This window comes from Artibeus jamaicensis, unplaced genomic scaffold (assembly GCF_021234435.1).
Source record: "Artibeus jamaicensis isolate MK-2021 breed Jamaican fruit bat unplaced genomic scaffold, CSHL_Jam_final contig_3290, whole genome shotgun sequence".
NCBI classification, from domain to species: Eukaryota; Metazoa; Chordata; class Mammalia; order Chiroptera; family Phyllostomidae; genus Artibeus; species Artibeus jamaicensis.
The window spans coordinates 690,614-711,654 of record NW_026521779.1 but is presented as its reverse complement, the minus strand read 5'-3'; the positions used below and the strand labels follow the sequence as shown (position 1 = coordinate 711,654).

Genomic DNA, 21,041 nt, shown 5'->3' with positions numbered 1-21,041 from the left:
GTGCTCAATAAATGCTAATGAATGGATCAAGGGTCTAATGGGGCTGGTCTTGAGACGCCAGCTGGAACAGCTCCTCTCTCCTGGCTCTATGAGCCCGGGCACGTTACTCATTCCCACTTTCCTGATTGCTGTTTGGATCCTGGCTCACCTGGGGCACTGGGGTGAGCTGAGAAATGGGAGTGGGCACCACGGGGTGGCTGTAGGGCTTTGAGGGGTAGCCCCTTTACTGGCACTTCTGGGCACAACCTTGCTGCTGAGTTAGCAAATTAGGCACTTTCTCTGACATTGGTGTCTTCCAAGTCCCTTTCACCCAGCCCTCACATTATCAATATGCCAAATAGGTGGAATCCTGCACACTGGAGGCAAGGACCTGATTTAAGGAGGGAAATGGATAGACAATTAGACCAAGCCTCTCTCCCCACATTGTCCTCATCAAAGAGGCCCTCAGTGAATGTTTACATCACACCATAATGCCCTAGCAACTTGGGGCCATGGAGTCACATGCCAGGCCTTTCTGGGGTGTGGGAAAGGAATGGAACTATATCCTGTGGTGGGTCAGCCAGCCCAGGCCTTGCCCAAGGGCACTGTGGAGGTGATTTGGGTCTGCTTGGGTAAGAGTGGGAGATACAGAGCCCTCCCCACCCAGGGATTGTGATCTGGTTCCCCCGGGGTGGGGCTGTATTCAGAGGAACCCTCAACCCTGTCTCCTCCATCACCAGAGCTTGGTTCCCTGGCCTCCAGGGAGCAGCAGGTGGCCACATTCCTTCCCTAAGCCAAGGGCTGGCCACCATCCCCCAACCCATACAGTCAGTCTCTCTCCCAGGGTTGCGTGGAGGCCAAATGGACTTTGCAGGTCCCCTCTGCCCTTGCACTGGGACTTGAGGCCACTCAGGAGGAAAGCCAGGGATGGAAGCCTGACCTTGAAGACAGCCTGCTATCTAGGCTTTGAGGGAAGAGGGGAGGACAAAGACGCAGAGGGGTGGCCCCAAGGGCCTTCAAACTGAGTCAGGGACACAACATCCCAGCTGCTACAAACTGCTAAGGACATAAGCCAGAGCTGCTGGGGCTTGGAACCCTTGGGGATGGATGAACTAGCATGTCCTAGAGGGACCAAGGAAGGTGGTGTCAGGACCCTGACTGACTTGCTCCCCTCCTGAATGGGGCCCCCCAGGGAGGCCATAGGCAGAGCCACTAATAAAGGAGTGGGTTTGGTCCACTTGGTCAGGCTTGTGGGATCAGGTATGCAGTGACTGCCCTTGGCATCTTATCAGAATCAACAGCCCCCCAAGACTGTCTCCTTCCAGGCTGGGGCTTCAAAGCAGCTTGTCCCACAGAGAACAGACAGAGCCACTGAGTGCTGACAGTAACTCTCCAGTGGGCTCACAGAAGCTGGTGTGTATGAATGGTGTGAACACCATACCCTTGGGAACTCGTGGGGATCCTCCCTGACCTGTGTCCCAGCAGTAACCCTACCGCCTTTCTAGAGGGGATGGGAGTGAAAGGAGAAAGGGGCAACCAGGGAGATTTGTGGGCAGAACATCAAGGAACCCCAAGTCTTCAACCCCCAAATGACAGGGCCTGGGGCCTCACTAGGGAATCATTTATTAATGGTCTTTCAGAAATAAATAAAATGGAAATCCAGAGAAAGACAAACACAGCCAACAAAGGGAGCCCTTTTCTCCTCCAGCAAAAAACAAATTCTGAACCTGCCATAACCATAGCCAAGGAGCCAAAATTTGCAAACTCAGATAAACATCTGGGTGACTGGGCCCTGTTCCTGGGGCCTCCGCCTGCCTCCACCTCCCATTGCAGCCTCAGCCTCTGTAGAAACAGGTTTCCTCCCCACACGGGCCCCAGAGGGAGGCTGCTGACTCCAGGGGGTCTTCAGGGCTTCCCAGGGGACACTGACTGCCAGTGAAGCTGAAAGGCAGTTTCTGGGCCTAGGATCTGCTGGAGCATCTTGCGAGTAACAAAACACGAGGAACAACATCAGGGACTGCAGGCTTTCTGGGGTGTGCTGAGAGACTGTTGCCAGCTTTTTGGCAGGAACACCAGGCACTTCCGGGGTCAGGGCGTGAACAAAACATGCAAATCCACGAGGAGAGGCACTGCACATGTGGTCCCCCAGCTTCCTCATTTGGAAGCATCTACAAATCACTCCAGGATTGCTCCCCTCAAGGGAGAGTCCCAGCCCCCTTTGATGTGTAGGGCATGGGGGCTTTCCCTGCAGGCTTCGCCTTCCTATAGTTGAGGCGCTTGAATGCTTCCAGGTCCCGGTGGGCACTCATGATCAGCCGGCTGCACGAAAATGCTGGCATTGACTATGAGCCAGAGTAGGATGCACTGCACACTCTGGCTCACACAGGTTCGCACAGGTCACACATGCAGACTCACACTCTCACAGGCACATTCACACAGACACGTGCACAACAAGAATCAACCCATTACAGAGTCAACTGTTGACTACCCCAGCCCCTCTCTGGGACCTAACAGTCCTAACAGGTGAGGTCCAGGAGTGACACTTCCTAGAGGCTTTTGCTGGGTGGCCTGGGTCACTGTGTGGGGCCTCCTTGCTGCCCTCTGGTTCCCCCCAATCCCATCCTCTCTGGGCCCATCCTACTGCTTGTCCTATCCATCCCTTGTGGATCCAAGTCCAGCTCTTACTTCAGGTTGGACAGCTCAACAATGAGGCCGCGCACAGTATGTGTTGCGTCCTCCATCCTGGTGGCTTCACATGGCTGGATCCCCTTGTGGGTACTGGAGGGAAAGGAAGACAACAGGCCTGACCTCACCAGACAGCGGGGCTTCTGCTGGGCCCTCAGCTATCTGCTTTTCCAGATATTAAGCAACATGGGCAGAGCTCTTATGGCCAACCCAGCTGGATCAACTGCCAAAAGCACACCCAGAGTCCAGCCCCCGCTTCTCCCCAGCACAGGCACCCCGAGGAGCTGTTGCCACAAGCTCCCTGGATCCCTAGCTCCTGCCCCTACAGCCTCCTGTGCAGCAAGGAGTGGAGGGCTGTGAAAATGGAGACCTGGCTTCCTGAACCATCTGCTCGCATCTCCAGACTCCATCTCCTCCTTCTCGTCCCCCTCCCTCCTGCTCTGGCCACACTGAATTCCTAGCCTTTCCCTGAGCACCTCTTAGGGCCCTGGAATGTTCTTTCCCAAATGTCTTCTCCTTGAGGGTTGGGGGAGCTGGACTTCCCTGATCACTGAGTTAAAATGTTAATCCCTTTCCCATTGTCCTTCTATCCCTAACACTCTGCCATCTGACTGTCTCTCTCCCCGCCTGCCCTGCCCAACACTCACTAGATCGTAGCCTCACGCTGTGTCCTGTCCCACTCTGCCTGCCCTGTGCCCAGAGCGGTTCCTGGGGGAGCCAGCATGGGATGGTGTGAGCATCTGTGGGAGGAGTGGCTGCGCCACAGCACCCACTGCATCTAATGTGTGGCCTGTGGGTGCTGGCAGAGGGTTATCCTCTGGGCCCCTGGTCAACAGCACTCTATAAAGCCTACTATACCCTTGACTTGGCAGAACCTCCCAGGCTGTCATCATGGAATTCTAGTTCCACTCCACCTGCCTCTGTCACCCAAGATGGCTGGCTGACGCCGGCCTTCGCTTCTTTTGTGTCTTACTCGCCATGAGCCACGGACCCCAGGACCGGCCCTGGGAGTCTTCCCGATGTCCGTGTGGGGTTGCATTGGCCCAGGGAGGCCGTCAGAGATTCAGACATGACTCCCCCTCCTCTTTGCTCACACAGTGGTGTGGCTGCTTTTACTAAACTGCCCCTGGTCCTCGTGTGTGTGTGTGTGTGTGTGTGTGTGTGTGTTCAACTGGTGCAACAGGTACTAGTGATGAGTGCAAGAGAAGAAGGTAAAAACACCCCACCTCACACCTTGAGAAGGAGAAACAGAAAACCTTGACAAGGGCTGCACCCCTAGCCCCTCCTCCACACTTGCTAGACAGAAACAGAAGCTTTACCACAAATAATTGATAAAGCACTGCCTCTGCAGAGGCACCTGTCCCAGTATGAGGTAACAGGAAAGGACGGTGCCCAGTGCCCGCCCCTCGCAGGGCTGGCAGAAAGGACCGGAGAGAGGTGATGGACTGTGGGAGGCTCAGGGGGTAAGGGGAGAACACACGCGTCCCTCCCTCACACATACACACTCCCCAGGCAGAGGGGCAGTGCACCTTGTGGCCTGCAGGAGAGAAAGTGGCCTTTTCTGGGGCAGAGCCAAGTGGGAAGTGAGGACACAGGACAGGTCAGAAGCCCTGGAGAGCCCACTCTGTGCCCAACCTGGGACCACCCAAGATCCACCAGGCCAATGGTTCTTAGCCATCCCACTTTGAGGAGACTCTGGGAAAGTTCTGGACCCCCTCTCCAGAAAAATGCACATACTGATTCCAAACAACCCACAGAACCAGGGACACCACCACAGAGCTCCCGGGGAAGAGACTCTTCTTTGGGTACAGATGGCTGGTCACCAGTTTTCCACTTGCGGGGAGCCAGAGATATACGCAGTTGGAAAGACAAGGCCCAGCTCCATTACTGGATTGAAGGAAGTGAGGCCCAGGGCCCCTTCTTGCCCCTCATCAGCAAAAATGGAAGTTCCCAGGGGTGGCGAGAGAGAAAGCATGGGAGCTCCAGTGCCGGAAAGGAAGGGACATTCCCCCTCAGAAGGGAGGACTCCAAGGCAGGGGTCCTGGGGTGGCTACCTTGGCTGGGCCATGGTGAGAGGGCTTCCATCAGTACCTAGGCTGGTGCCAGGGCCCTCGGTGCTCCCTGCAGGAAACTGAAAAGAGAGAGCACATGTGTGAACCGTCCAGCTGCGTGAGCCTTGCACAGGGAAGGAAAAAGTCACGTAGGGAACGTCTCCCTTCCCCTAGCCACTCGGGGTGAGGCTTGAACTCCTGCAGAGGAAAAGTGATGGCTAGACCTGGGCCACTAGCTGGGGCCGCGTTTGCCCTCCCCCCTCAGAAAGAGAGCAGAAGGGTAACCACTGGGCCTGCACCTTCCAAAAGGCTGATCCGCGCCCAGGGGTGGCTGCATCCACACATTCTCTCTTCCTGACGACTAAGGTGCCACACTGTATCCTCCATACCACATGGTACCTAGAAGGGTGCAGAGAAGACCCCTAGGGGTGCTGACTGTAGCAAGGTGGGCACTGGTGTGGAGAGGAATGAGGTCGGCCACTCATTTTGTTAGGAAAAAACTGTGAATATAATGCCAAGGGAAAAATCATAAATAATAGGGGATAGAGCCAGGTAACCCTGAGAACCTCAAGTCAACAGTGGTTTAATTTTTGTGGAAAATGTCAGGCTCAATCACGGAGGTGACGTACATCCCTTGGAAAGAGGAAAAGAGGCTGAGCTGGGGCAGCCTGCCCAGGGCCTCTGCTAAGGAGACCAAGTCCTGGGGTTGGAAAGGGGCCTGTTCTAGGGACGTCCTCTCCCCTGATGGGGATGGGGGACAGGGTGAAAGGATGAGCTACACTAACAAAGAGATGCCTAAACCACATGAAAAACTGCCTGCAGCCCAGCAGTTCTCACCTGGGGACATTTTTGGTTGTCGTGACTGGGGGTAAAGGTGCTACTGGCATCTGGTGGGTGGAGGCCAGAGACGCTGCGGAACACCCCACAGTGCACAAGACAGTCCCCACCAGAGAACACTCTGGCCCTAGATGCCAGCGGTGCCAGTTGGGGTCTCTGCTGTAGACAATGCAGGGTCTCCTGTGATCTGCCTATTTCATGTAGGCAACTGATTTAAAATATGATTCAATGTCACATATTCCTCAAACCAATTACACTGTTCTTGGCCATGAGAAATATTCTCCCACCCACCAGGACTGTGCAATGTCATGAGGAAAGTAGTCCTGAACATCCAGGGTCACAGCTGCAGGCCACTGCAAGGGACCTGGGAATCAGCTTTTAATATGATGCTCCTTACAGAGCATACAGATACTCCACCAGCTCTGAGGTATCACCTCCCAAGAGAGCTGTTCTGAGAAGAAAACACCGAACTTTCCTGTGAGGGGACCTGGGTTTGAAACCAGTGACACCGGTAAACATCTGTGAGTCTGAGTGGCCTTCTCTGAAATGGTGCTGATGGCTGTGCCCCGTGAGGCTGCGGGCCAATCAGGGAGAGGCAGTGCCGCTGCTCTCCATCTGTCTGTGCTCTGCGCCCAGGGCCCCTGTCCACTTGGCTTTCCTGCCAAGGGCCATCCAGATTCTTCCCTTGAGAATGTGCTGGTGCCTGGGTCACCCCAACTTGTTCAGGAACTCCCAATATCAAAACAAAACTGGTCTGGGCGTTGGCAGCCTTGTCAGAGCAGAGCTGACGCCCCTGAGGGACCTGTCGGGTCAGACTGCCCAGCTGTCAGCCCAGGTGCCCTGCACTGCGGACTCCCTGCCATTTTCTAAGGCAAGGTGCTGGCAGCCTGTCCAGAAGGTTCCCTCTTGGTCCTGCTGGACGCCACCAGATGTCCCAACTGCTTCCCCAGCCTTCTCCCTTAGTCAGTGTCCAAGAGGCCAGGGACTGGGAGTAACTCAGCAATGAGGAGTTCACATTTTTCAAGAAATGAGGCCCCAATTCTAAAATTTCAGCCAGCCCAGCACCTGAACGCCCACCTGTCCAGGCAATCATGTCCTGACCCTGCACTGTGACCTACTTTCCATCATCTTGCTTGCCTGGTGATCACTGAACAGGCAGCCCAAGGAGCCTGGGCCCACATAGGGTGGGTGGGGGGCACTGGGCGAGGCTGGGTCTGAAGTCACCTCATAGGTGGACATTTTGGAGGGCCAAAAATGCCCCCTGGCTGTCCCTGGGGAAGGCAGTACAGTGGAGACCTACACTGGCCCCCAGCCATGTTCCCCTCCACACTCGGAACAGCTAGCTTTCTTCAGCTGGGCACCAGGTGAAGGCCCATTGCTTGTGTTTTGGAGCTGTGTCACATGAAGACTCTTTAAATTCCAAAATGACAGGGTACAAAAATGCACACTCTGGGAGAAACCAGTGAGGACAGTGCTACCACAAACCCTGAGGGGGCAGGGATCCGCCTGATGTCTTCACGCCTGGCACAAGCAAGCTCTCGACAAGCATGTACTGAATAAATCTTTTTTAAAAAATTCTATTTATTTATCTTTAGAGGGGAAGGGAAGGACAGAGGGAGAGATATCAATGTATGGTTGCCTCTGGTGCGTCCCCTGCTGGGAACTGGCCTGCAACCCAGGCATGTGCCCTGACTGGGAATCGAACCACAATCCACTGGTTCACAGGCTGGCGCTCAATCCACTGAGCTATGCCAGCCAGGGCCCATTTTTAATTTTTATTTTATTTATTTTTTTAGAGTATCCAATTTAAAATTTTTTTATTTACTTTTAGAGAAAGGGAAAAGGAGGGAGAAAGAGAGGCAGAGAAACATCCATGTGTGGTTGCCTCTTATGTGGCCCCCACTGGAGACCTGGCCTGCAACCCAGGCATGTGCCTGGGAATCAAACCAAAGACCCTTTGGTTTGCAGGCCTGTGCTCAACCCACTGAGTTAGACCAGCCAGGGCTGTATCTAATACATTTTTGAAAAAAAATCTCCCTTGGCTGGTGTAGCTCAGTGGATTGAGTGCGGGCCTGCGAACCAAAGGATCGTGGTTCGATTCCCAGTCAGGGCACATGCCTGGGTTGCAGGCCAGTTCCCAGCAGGGGACCCACAAGAGGCAACCATACATTGATATTTCTCTCCCTCTCTCCTTCCCTTCCCCTCTACAGATAAATAAATTTAAAAAATTAAAAAAAAAAAGAATGGACCTTGTTGTAGACCGCTAAAAAAAATCTCAACAGGGACAGCTAAAAAGACATGCCAACGTTCATCGAGGGAGTTGGGCTCCACATTTTGGGATGGAGTGGCTGAGGCACAGCTGCAGGATCAGGCCGACCTGGGCGCAGACCCAACCTCCTCCCCTCCTGGCGGTATTGCCTCTGGCAGGCACCCAACCTCCTTCAGCCTCTCATCCTCACCCACCAGAACCACCCACTTCCCAGAGCAACACTGCAAAGCACTTAACTCAGCTCAGGTGTGTTACCAGCCAGCAACATGGAGCTTCCCCTGGGAGTGAGGCCGAAGCAAAGCTGTCACCTACCTTGACAGATGAATGCCATGGCTGGCAGAGGCTCACTGGGCAACTTTCCCCTGCCTGTCAGGTGGGAGGTCCCTGAAGGAAGCAAAGTTTCTACAACATCCAGCAGAAAAACAAAACTCTATGCCTATGTTTGGGACAGGTTCCTCGTTGGAAAGGCAGGTCTTTCTTTCCTTTCTGGAAAATCAGACTCCAAGCCCCTGAAGCTGCAACTCAGATCCCTACACTCACCTACCACATAAACAGACCACCACACAGCCCACCCTCCCCCTCCACTGGATGGTTTTGGTGAGGGCCTGCAGACACTGGCACCTGCCCTGGAATGGGCTGGCTGTACTTAAGGATACTCTTACCTGCTCATTTGCAGCTTCAAAGTTGGTGGCTTCCAGGGCATCCTTTATCTGGCTGTCTGGCAGGAAGTCAAGTTCCATGGTTGGGAATCCCTCCAACATGGCCTGGTCTGCAGAGTCAGGAGGGTGCTTGGGCTGGTCTGCTGGGCCTGTGGGGGCACCTGGGCCGCCCTGGTGGGCCCTGGCATCCCGGGGGGGGCCATCCATTGCTTCTCTGTACAATGGAGCAGAGGCTCCAAGGCACAGACTGAGCCCCCCAAGGTCTTGTGCATGGCTCTGGCTACCTAACTCTGCTGCCTTCTCACCCAAAGTCTGTGATAGCAAAGGCAGTGCACACACATCTCCCAGCCCTTCTTGATCCTGGCCTGTCTGATCAACAACTGGGCCCATTTCTGAGGCTACAGGACTGGAATCTCTAGCACATATTGTAGGCTCCTGGATCCCATGAGCCAAAATGAGGGAGGCTGCAGGGCCCCCCAGGACTTCACCGGGGGTTCAGCTTCCTGCCCTGCCTCCTCTCTGCCTCCTGTGGTCTCCCCGGTGAGAGGTGTGCCTCTGAGCAGGGCCCCACTATGGCCTCCATCAGGGGTCTTCCTGTTGGGAGAGACAGGTACCCTGGTGTCAGCCTTCCCACCTGGCCCAGCCACCTCCAGAGCCCTCTGTTCTGGGCTGATAGGGTCTGTGGTCACATCTCTGATGACAGTGACCCTAAAAGAGGGGTGTCTGGGGCTGCTACAGCTCCCTTCTGCTTCCCTGCCAGCCCTGCTGAGTGTCTGCATGGGGTCAGTGGGGCCCTGGGCCGCAGACCCAGGCTCTAAGCTCTGAGTGGCCAGGCCCAGGACACTCTCCCCTTTCTCCTGGTCAACCCCTGCTCTTCCTTGGGCACCTTCCTCCTGGGGGGCTCCTCGGTCTGGCTCCTGCTCTTCAGCACCACGGCTTGGTAGATGCCCTTTATGGCCGAGATCACCTGGAATCCCACCCGCCTCTGTGCCTCCACCACCTGGAAAGTTGGTCCCTTGCTCCAACAGGTAGTTCTGGCTGGCCCTCTCTGAAGCCGAGGGCACCATCCCCCATTCTGGAGAAACATCACTGGAGACCTCAGTCTGAGAATCACTCTTTCTAGACACAGGTATTATAGGGTTTTGGATGCTGTGCTTGGAGTGAGTGCCATCTGCCTGGATCTGGCCTCCTGGCGACCTGGCCTCCCAGACAGTGAGCCCAGGGGACTCCTCCCATGACCTGCTTCCTGCCTGCTGGGCGCTGGGCTCTGGTGGTGTTTCCTGTGTAGAGAGAAAGACTCAGCCTCAGGCCTTCAGTAGTCAACCACTTTGAATAGTTTTCTAGTTGTTGCTGCCCTTGTACAAAGACGCAGATGCTGTGCAGACACCAGAAGGGATCAGTACAGTAATCCTCCCTTATCCATGGGGGATGCCTGAAGCTGCATATAGTACTACTGAACCCTGTATGTACTGTTTTTTCCTATATATATATATACCTCCAATAATTTTTTTCTTTTTCTTTATTTAATTATTTTTCAAATATAGTTTTCTGTCTTTTACTCCCATCCCAGCCCACCCCAAAGTTTAATTTTTAAATTAGGCACAGTAAGAATCACTGGTCCCCAGAACTCTTTCACCTTGTACAACTGAAGCTCTATCCCCATTAAATACTGTATTTTGCCCAAATTTTTGAAGGAAGAATAAGGATATGCATTATACATGGGTATAACGATTACATGCCATGGGTATAACACATTGTACGCAATATCACACACAAAAAATAATTACACACACAAAAATGTGGGTGCACATTACACACAACAGAAAATAGTACTAAGTCCCCATTCTCCCTCCCTCCAGCCCCTCATGTACTATTTATTGCCTTTATGAGTTTGACTAATCTGGGGCCTCATGTAAGTGGAATTGTATGCTATTTGTTGCTTTGTGACGGGCTTGTTTCATTAGCATAATGTCCTCCAGGTTCATCCACGTTGCAGTGGCAGTACATCCTTCCTCTGTAAAGCTGCGCAATATTCCATCGTGTGGATGCGCCACATTTTGTTTATCCGTTCACCCATCAATGGACACTTGGGTCCATACAGGGTCTTTACAGCTTCCTGTAAATCTCTAATTATTTCAAGAGAAAATGTTTAAAAGGAGTGAGAGACAGAAATGAAAAGTCCCTAAGGGAGGAGGCTGGGTGGGGGTAGAAAGGGTATAAGGGGGATAAATGGTAATGAGAAAAAAATACAATAAAAAAACCTGTTTTTTAAAAAGTTACTAAGTATGGGGGGAGATGACCAGAGCAGGTTCGGAGAGAGGATGGTTTCCGCTGGGACGTGGAGGGAGCACCATCCTTAGGCAGATGGCAGCCCGATCCTTCCGGGTGCTCAGGCCTACACCTGTGGAGTCACTGCAGCCCAGATCTCCCCGGACTAGATGCACGTAGCTGACATTTCTGCCTGGCATTTCCCGTCACGTCAAATGTGACACAACCAACACCAGCTCTTGAGCATCCCCTCTGAGTCCCCGTCTCAACTAACAACAACTCCATCCTTCAAGCTACTTATTTAGGCCCCAAACAATGGAGTCAACCCAATATCTTGTTTCCTTTCACAGCTGTGCCATCAGGTCTCCCTCCAAATTGGACTGCAAATAAATGCAATACCTAGGGACTAAGGCTGGCGTTCGTGGGTGCCTACAAACAGCAGCTGTTGCCCCACTTCTTTTGTACAGTTATCAGTGCTGGGGTGGAGGGAGACAACTCCTCTACAATGACCTCCCTGCACCTTAAGGCCAACCTCTCTAGGAGGGTCTGCACTGCATGTCAGACCACTGAAGGCTGTGGCATGTCAACGCCACATGCAGCCTTTTCTGAATAGATGGCAAAGTTATGGTCCCTCCTTTGTTTAAATTTAAACTTTTGGTAAGATCATTGCAAATTCTTGTGCAGTTGTGAGAAAAAACATGAAAAGATCCCTTGTGCTCCTTACTCAGCTTGCCCCAATGCTAACATCTTACATAACAAAAGCATGATATCACAGCTAGGATACTGACATTGATAAAGTCACTGCAGACATTACTGGCTCTCCGTTTGCATATGTATATTAAGTCCTATACGTTCTCTCACTGTTGGAGGCTCTGTATCCACATGACAGCTATGATACTGTACATGTGCAACACGAAGATCCCTGGCGCTGACAACTGCAAACACTACCTCTCTCCTGTGGGGCCCACCCCGTCTCCAACCCTTCACAACCACCAGTCCACCCAACATGTCTGTGTTTTTGTCACTTCGATAAAGTTCTGTAGATGGAATCTGATAACCTTTTGGGATTGGCTTTTCCGACTCTAACGCCTTCCCTGGATCCATCCAGGTTGTTGCCTGTGGCACTAGTTTGCCGGTTTTTTTTGTTTTTTGTTTTTTTTTTTACTGAGTCGTGTTCATGATGTAGAGACCATCATTTGTTCAATCAGTCACCCACTGAATGATATCAAGGGTGTTCCCAATTGCAGTTGATTACAAACACAGCTGCTGGGCATGCCCACCACTCACTTTTTTAGGGGCACATGTTACCAGATACTGTCCACCCTGGAGCTCCCAGTGGCAAGGACAAGAAAGCACACTGTGAGACGCCCCCACCCCACCCCAACCTGCACAAAAGCCTCTGAGAAGAAAAAGGTTTCAGGGGCAGAAGGTGAGCAAGAGGACTCTGGTCCCCAGCACTTTTGGTTTAGGCACAGCTGCCCTGAGTGCCTCTTACAGGCCTGCAAGCTACCTGCATAGCACCTGCAATCCGGAGACATCCGTGGTGCACTGTGCTAAAAATGGGGCTGTGAAGAGGGAACCAAGGTTAAACTCAGCTGCCCAAGCCAGGCTAAGAGGCTGCACATCTATGGGACTCAACCTGCTGATTTTAGGGCCTTACCAAGCTAAAGGCCCCACTCCCAAGGTCCTCTTCCCTTGCAGCTCCTAGTCTCGTCACTGCTTTCCTGGGTTTTGCAAACTGGGGAACAAATCTCCCAACTGAGTTCTGTGAACAAGATACAAGAACAAAGCAGCAATATATAAAGAAGGAATAAGGTCTCAGAAAGAAACCAAACACACACTCAAATGGGTTTTTTCTTGTAGTCTCAAACAAGACCTTTGCCCTCCATCCCCAGGGCACACCAGCCCCTGTAGGCCATGAGGATGAAGAGGCAGGAACTCCAGCAGAAGGGAGGCAGCTTCTGTAAGCACATACGAAAAGCTGCGAAACAGGCTCACCTGGGAAGGAGGACAGGCAATTGGCTCCTTTTCTGGTTGCGTGAGGAGCCTGGAGGGAGCTTCTGCTTCCTTATCCAGGGAGCTGGGTGGAGAAAGACAAAATGGAGGAGGTTCTGAAGTCATCCAAGGCTTTCAATGTGCTTAGTGCGACAGAGAAGGAAGTTCAAAGGCAAAGTAGTGGTCCAAGTCTCCTGGAAGGCAGGCCCTGGAGCATCTGCTGACAGAGGGTGGGATGGAGGAGGGGAGCAGTCTCCTGGGGAACATTTGACTCCGAGAAGGGTGCTGACTCCCACATCTAGAATCCGAGCTACCTGCTCTGGCAGAACTTTACCCATATAATCCTAGGAATTGGCTCCTGAAGTAAGACCCTGAATTCTCATTTGCACTGACACTCCTGCTTCCAACTTTGGAAATTCTAAGGAAGAGAATTTGTAGATACGGAAACACAGTGTCAAAAAAAAAAACAAAAACAAAAAACAGGTGTATTCATAATTTCCAAAATGTGGAAGCAACCAAGATGGCCTTCAGTGAGTAAATGAAAAAATAAACTGTAGTAAATCCAGACAATGGAATATTATTGAACACTCAAAAGAAATGTGCTATCAAGCCATGAAAAGACCTAGAGGAAACAAATGCATATTACTAAGTGGAAAGAGCCAATCTGAAAGGCCATGCACTGTATGATTCCAACTATATGGCATTCTGGAAAAGGCAAACTATGGAGAAAGTAAAAAGATCAGTGGTTGCAAGGTCGGGGGAAAGATAAACAGGCAGAACACAGAGGATTTTTGGGGCAGTGCAAACACTCTGCATGATACTTGTAGTGATGAATACATGTCATTTACATTTGTCCAAACAAACAGGATGTACAACGCCAGGAGGGAACTAAACTATGGACTCCGGCTGATGATGTGCCAGTATAGGTTCACTTTTGGTTACCAAAATACAATGTACCATTCTGGTGAGTGACAGTGATAATGGGGGAGGCTGTGCATGTGTGAGGGCAAGGGCTGTGTGAGGAATTTCTGTGTCTTCCTCTCAACTTTACTGTAAACCTGAAACTGCCCTAAAAAAAAGTCCTTTTTAAAAAACTGGTGAAACTACGCTTATATTTAAATAAATTGTGGACATGTACAATGTGGAAAAAAAAAAAAAACACAGACCAAAATCTGGAACCAAAATTCCACTTTTGGAAGTGGAATGGGAAAAAGCATGAAGATATGCTAATGGGTTTGAATTGCACCAGGGGAGGTTCTGGACACAGAATAAGTCCAGATACTGATAGCAAAAGCCTGTTAGAACATTTTAATTGGGATGGGTCGTTTGGCAGCTTCTAGGGTGCTGACAAGATTTCATTTCTTTTTTTTTAAAAATATTTTATTTGTTTATTTTTAGATAGAGGGGAAGGGAAGGAAAAAGAGTGGGAGAGAAACATCAATGTGTGGTTGCCTTTCATGCGTCCTCTACTGGGGACCTGGCCTGCAACCCAGGCATGTGCCCTGACTGGGAATTGAACCAGCGACCCTTTGCTTCACAGGCCCATGCTCAATCCACTGAGCTACACCAGCCAGGGCAAGATTTCATTTCTTAACATAAATGTGTTAAGCTTGTTTGCTTTACGTTTTCCATTATATTTCTGTGCATATGGTATTTCTTAATAAAACATTAAAAAACAAAAAAGAAGCGGGAACCTGCTTCTGGGCTTCTGACTACCTTTATGAACACAGAAGGCAGAGTGGGTGATGGCTCTAACCCCATAGCCCTGTTGGCCTCTCCAGGAGTATGGAGCACAGTGACATTCCTGTGTCTGGGGAAATGGCTCAGGTGTGACATGTGGTCCTCTTCATATCACATACAGAGCAGGGCTGCCTTTAATCCTAAAACTGCACTGACCGAGAGATCAGACACATATAGCCGCCCACCCCCGCCCCAGGAAAACTGTCAGATCACATGCCTTAATATCTTACTCAGAAAATATGGCAGCCCAATCCCTGACACACTCTCCAAAGACTCCAGGGAGCAGGAACCTTCCTTCTAATTCATGCTAACCCTTTCTACTTTGCTGTAGTTAGTTACATGTGGCTTAATGCCATGGGCAGACTAAACTCTTCTCCAGATTTTTCTTTTTCCCCATCATGCTTAATTACTTATTTCCTGGAAAAAAATAAGGGAACTAGGAAACCATGGTAGTTACAAGTACAGGAGCGAGATGTGGCCAGAACCACAGCCTGCCTTGCGACGGCTCAGTAGCCTTGGGCAAGTCATTTGATCTCTAAAAGCCTCGGAGTCCTTACCTGTTAAAAGAGGACAAAAATCTATTTTAAAGTGCCATGAGGATTAAATGAGATATGTGTAAAATGTTTATTAAGCACACTACCTATCATATAATTATTATTTTCTTTTATGGGTTACTATTTTTCAGACCTACTCCTGATACCTTCCTCATCAAGAAGGCATACAGGATAGCCCTGGCTGGTGTAGCTCAGTGGATTGAGCACAGGCCTATAAAGCAAAGGGTCACTGGTTCAATTCCCAGTTGGGGCGCATGCCTGGGTTATGGGCCAGGTCTCCAGTAGGGAACACATGAAAGGCAACCACACATTGATGTTTCTTTCCCACTCTTTTCCCTTTCCTTCCCCTCTATAAATAAATAAATAAATAAATAAATAAATAAATAAATAAATAAATAAATAAATAAATAAATAAAATGTTTTAAAAAGAAGGAATACAGTATAAATATGGATTTGACCACCAGAAAGGATGAGCTACATTCTAAAGCTAAGTGATCTTGAAAAATTCAAATTTTTTCTTGCCTGTGCTTATAATATTGACCTTTATTGATAGAGAGGAGAGTCCTGGGGAGGAAAGCACCAAGAAACGCAATTCAAGAGACCTGAGTCCTCGGGAGGTCGGATAATGAATGGGCCATATAATCCCCTCCCCGTTTGCATCCTGTTCACTGGGTGGCTGTGCCACGCCCCCTGTCACCGCGGGGAGGTGCTAAAATGTTCTAAGCCACCTACCTGGAGGCCACCGCCTGTCCTGGCTCCTCCCCACTCTGCTCCACAGAGGGAGGAGGTCCTGACCTGCATTCTGACTCTTCAGGGTGATGCAAAGGGCCCAACTGGAAACTGTGGGGGGCCCCGTCAGAGTCTCTGAGTCTTGTGTTCTTTGGTGGTTTGGGTGGACGGACTCCTTCTCCTAGTTTAGAGACAAAGGAAGACAAAGAGGTAGAGGATGCCCAGAACACACCCTGCCATGGCTGACAACCCAACCTGGCAGGGCCACAGCTGCAGCGTGTGCAGGTTTGTTCCAGGGGCAGGAAACCCCTGCTCTGACACTTGTCTGGAGATCGAGAGATGGGAGGGAACCTGATCCAAAAGGGACCCAGGAGCTTGCTTATGTGGCCATGGGATTCAAAGGCCTTTTACCCATGGACTAGTCACGACTAAGGCTGAATCCTGAGGTGGCCTGGCTTGGCTCCAAACCACAGAAGACAACCAGACTCAGCTGACTTTTTCTGGGCAAGTGGTGAGAGGTGGGTACTGGCTCCTTTGGGTCTCAGCTCAAACGTCCCTGCAGAGGGGCCATTCCCTGACTTTTCCATAAACATCCCCTTTCAGGCCCATGCTGTTCTGTTTACTTCAAGCCTTTCCTCAAGTATCAATGTACTGGGTCATTTCTGTCTTTCCCACTACAACTTGCTCCATGCAAAGAGGGGCCTCATCTGATCACATTCTGCTGGGGCTCAAGTGCCTAGAAGAGCACCTGGTACACTGTTGGTGATCAATAAATACTTGGTAGGTGATTGAATAAATGTAGAAAATGCATATCATTTCCCAGGAAATGCAAGTACTACTAATTATGTACCACTCTAGTTTTCTGTGATGCCTGAAGAATATTCACACTGGGAAAACTTGGACCCTGGGTCATTAAGTGCTAAAGAAGGGATGCCTCAGCTGCCACTTAGTTCTTTGTATCTCTGCAATACTTTCCCCATCACTGAGGACAATTTAGAGCCCAAAAGCTCTTATAAACACCTTGTTAGATGAAGGAAACTCCCTTACACAGAAATTGCCAATAGTGGCTGGCTTGTCAAATCTCCCCAAATCTAGCCCCAACTGAACCATTTATTCAATGAATAATAAGTTTTGACTCTGGTGAGCTCCATGCCAGACACTGTCCTTAGAATTTGGTGTTTATGATAAACACCAAAAGTTTATGATAAAACTTCAAGGTAGGGTCCTGTTGTTATACCTGTTCTACAGATAAGAAAGCTGAGGCACGTGTGGCCCAGGAATCCAGAATGAGATCTAGGCATCCAACTCCAAAGTCTTCACACTTAAGTGTGCTTCAGCATTTAGTGAGTCCCTACTATGTACCGTGCTTCTGATCAGGCAGTGAAGGCTAAAGGACAAACTAGACCCAGGCCTAACCTTCCTGGAGTTCAGTCACATAGACCTTTCCAACCTCAGCTCCTTACACACCTTGAAATAAACCCATTGAATATAAGCGCCCCCAACCTTCCCAGTGCCAATCGCTATGGTCCTCAGCACTCACCCAGCTGTTTGTACTCCACTAGACCACAACGACTTTCCTGTAATTTCTTCTAATTCTGCGAGGTATGGTTCATGTGCACCCATTCTGAACTATAACCCACTGCTGTGTATTTGATTAGCTCTAAGAGAAGCATTTTTCTATTTTCCTTGACTTGACCCTAAGGCTGTCCAGGGGAGGAACTAAATCTGCTGCACCCTTTGATCTCATTCCTGCCCTGCCTCCCACCTCTCTCTCAGGTGCCCACCCCAACACTGTATCCAGAGGAAGGCTCCAATGAGTTTCTTACACAAACATATTCCTACTTTGTGGTATGCCAGAAAATACAAAATACAGCAGCCTCATTTATTTGGTTTCTTAAGATGCCAAAACACTAGCTTGCTTTGCTGATCCAATGAACATTTATACCAAATAAAAAGCATAACTATGAACAGAAGTGAACAGCCTCCATTTCCTTCCTGTGATCTGTCCCCACAGGACTAATTTAAGAAAAACTAAGGCAAAAACTTGTTTTCAACACCAAAGGCCAAAAAGATCTTGGGAGGGCAAGGACTTTTTTCACCACCTGCCAGAACTGTCTTCCTCTCCTCCCACTCCATCCAAGACACACAGCAACAGCTGTCCTGGGGCAGCCCAGGGGTTCAATAAGCTGAGGAGTCCATGGCCAAGAGAGCCCCAAATGACTGGCTGTGGGTGGGCCTGGCTGTCCTCAGATTCCCCCTCCAAGGTCAGAGGAATCCTCATGTCTCCAAGCAGCTTGTTGCTTATCTCTGCACAAAATATTTTCAATCTGTTAAGTTTATTTTCAGTTGCCCATTTTGGGGGGAAAATGAGTACTGCTGCCTAAGTTCGTTAAGCAGTGAGTAAAATAACTTCTAAACTTTTAAGGAATTCGAGATACTCTAGACAGTAGACAGGGAAATGGAGGTACACTATGTAATACTGGGTGTTTTTCTTCTTAAAAATGTATTTTAGCCCTGGCTGGTGTAGCTCAGTGGATTGAGTACAGGTTGCAAACCAAAGGGTCACAGGTTCGATTCCCAATCAGGGCACATGCCTCGGTTGCAGGCCAGGTCCCCAGTGGGGGCCATGTGAGAGGCAACCACACATTGATGTTTCTTTCTCCCTCCCTTCCCCACTCTAAAACTAAATAAATAAAATCTTTTTAGAAATGTAATTTTTATTCTTGAGAGGAAAGGAGGAAAAAAGAGTGGGAGAGAAACATCAGTTGGTTGCCTTTCATATGTGTCCTAACTAGTGACCGAACCTGAAACCTAGGCATGTGCCCTGACCAGGAATTGAACGACACCCAACCAACTGCCATAGCACCCAGGGGTGTTTTTCTCTGTGAATGAGGAAATTCTATATCCATATGGGCAAGTAAAGATGGTCTCAATATACCACAAAGTAAAAAACGAAGGATGCGCATCAATGTGTGATGATTCTATTTTCCAATAAAAACACTCTCTTTTGGATAAACAGAAAAAGTTTGGAAGAAGTAGTGTACTCAGGTTCATTTCCTGTTGGTTGGCTTGTTTGATTGTTTTTAATTCTGTGCTGTATGATTGATCCCGGTCCTCTGGTTTTGCTGGATGTTAACATTAAAGGAATCTGGGGGCAGGTACACAGAAGTCTGAACTACTTTTGTAGTTTTTGTGTAAACCCAAAACTATTTCAAAAGAAAAGTTTTTTAAAATTCTGGAAAGACAATCATACAGCAACCTAGACTTGTGTACTACCTAGGGTCTCTTCTTAGTGCTTTTCAACTACTAATCCACATCTGAGCTCGAGGGCATGGTTCTCAACCTAGACACTACTGACATCTGAAGCACTATGGGCCTTTGGGGTTGGATATTCTGTGTTGTGGGGGCTGTCCTGCGCATTCGATGACTTTGAGCAGCATCCTGGCCTAGACCTATTGAACACCAGTACCACCCCTCCCACACACACCAATTGCAAAGACCAAAATGATTCTAGACATCGTCAAATATCCTCTGGAGGGCAAATTCCTCCCCCAACCAAGTTGAGAATCACTGTTCTACAAAAAAAAAAAAAAAAAAGCGGGGGAAGTGCTTTTCTTATCCTCTATTTGTAGAAGGGGGAAAGCAAAGCACAGAGTAAGTCACCTGCCATCACACAGTGGGCAACAGAATTGGGAAGAACCCAGGTATTTGGTTTGAGAGTGAAGCACTTAGCTACATACCAGATGGCCTTGCAACATGTCTATTCAAGAGTGGTCGCTAAGAGTGGGCCTGCATAGAGGTTGCACCCCTGCCCCGAAGCCTGGGCCATCCCTCAGCTATGGACCCCACCAGAGGGTGGAGGAAGCTCCACGAAGCTTTCACTTTCTACTGTACACACTCCTCCCAAATTTATACCTTTCTTACTCGCAGGTATTAAACCATTATTTAAAAGGAGCTTCGTGCCCTGGCTGGTGTAGCTCAGTGGATTGAGCACAGGCCTGTGAAGCAAAGGGTCGCTGGTTCCATTCCCAGTCAGGGCACATGCCTGGGTTGCAGGCCAGGTCCCCAGTAGAGGACGCATGAGAGGCAACCACACACTGATGTTTCTCTCCCATTCTTTCTCCTTCCCTTCCCCTGTCTCTAAAAATAAATAAATAAACTCTTTTTAAAAAAGGAGCTTTGTGTGATGATGTCAGCACTTTTGCAATAAATAACCCAAATTCCTCCTAAGAGCAGAAACAGCAATAAAAAGATCAACTGGAACATCCAAATACCTGAAGTTCGAAGCCTCTTCCTCTTACTCATTTTATCCCTCCCTTGAGAAATCTGAAAACGAACAAAATCTCATCATTACAAGCAATCACTATTCCCTGGGTACAGACTCAGTGACATTGACTGAGGTCAGAAGTCCCCCCGCCCCCCACCCTCGGACCATGTGGCTGCCCTAAGGGCTCAGTTAGGCCCCAAGAGGATTCATGGGGTGCGAGTCACAACAACTTTGGGCCACTGGCTAGGTAAGAACTCAAATCTCCTCCATGTTGCAGAGGACAGCAAAGGAATTGCCCATCTTCTGCCCAGGGTCTGAGAGCACATGGGTGGGGTTGGGGACGGGGTGTTGTCAGTAGGAAGTCTTAGAGACTCTGGCTCTAGTACCTAAGTTGGGACAGCCTGTGTAAAACTCCTCCCTCTAGGCTGGGGTCTCTGGGAACCTTCTAGAGACACCTGAGGGCTTTGGAGCGCTTTTAGAGGGGACACTTGGGGCACTTCAAGAGGTAGGAGGCTTTATGGGGGCACCTGGGGCCTTGAAGGGACAGGAGTTGCCCCAGGGCAATTCCTTCCAACCTTGGGGACCGAACATGCCCACACTGACCTGAGCCTGAGAAGTTATTGAGGTCTCTGTCCTTATCAGGAACTGGGTAGGTCTGCCTGGAGTTGTTGTAGGACAACTAGGTTAAATTACCTGCGTAAAATATTTTGGAGGAAATGAAGGTAAGTTGACCCCTCTCAGAGGCCGGGCAGCCCCAGGGTCTGGAGCTGAAAGGCCAGGGGGTGTGAGACTCCAGGATTGTGGACTGGCTTCCAGAAACTAAGCCCACACTAACCCTACCGCAGCCACTGAAACGTGAAGACTGCTCAGACCTGAACCGCCACGATGAAAGCAGTGAACTTGGTGGTCACTGCCGCGCCTCACGTGTGCGTACCCGGCCTCTTTCCCGCGCTCCGCGAGTCACATTCGCGCGCGTGCGCGACGCCAGCTTTGCCGCTCCTACTCATA

The 21,041-nt window shown here is 50.0% G+C and overlaps 1 protein-coding gene across 1 annotated transcript; it reads right to left on the bottom strand.

The window, feature by feature from the left end:
- Positions 1–1,618: 1,618 nt before the first annotated feature.
- Positions 1,619–21,006, bottom strand: BRME1 (break repair meiotic recombinase recruitment factor 1). The gene is given in 11 exon segments (XM_053663755.1): positions 1,619–2,298; positions 2,665–2,757; positions 4,719–4,795; positions 8,484–8,968; positions 8,971–9,760; positions 12,409–12,513; positions 12,747–12,828; positions 15,770–15,947; positions 20,041–20,092; positions 20,637–20,726; positions 20,906–21,006. Coding segments are annotated over 9 exon segments (1,965 nt in total). The 5' UTR covers positions 20,072–20,092; positions 20,637–20,726; positions 20,906–21,006; the 3' UTR covers positions 1,619–2,174.
- Between the last annotated feature and the right edge of the window lie 35 nt (positions 21,007–21,041).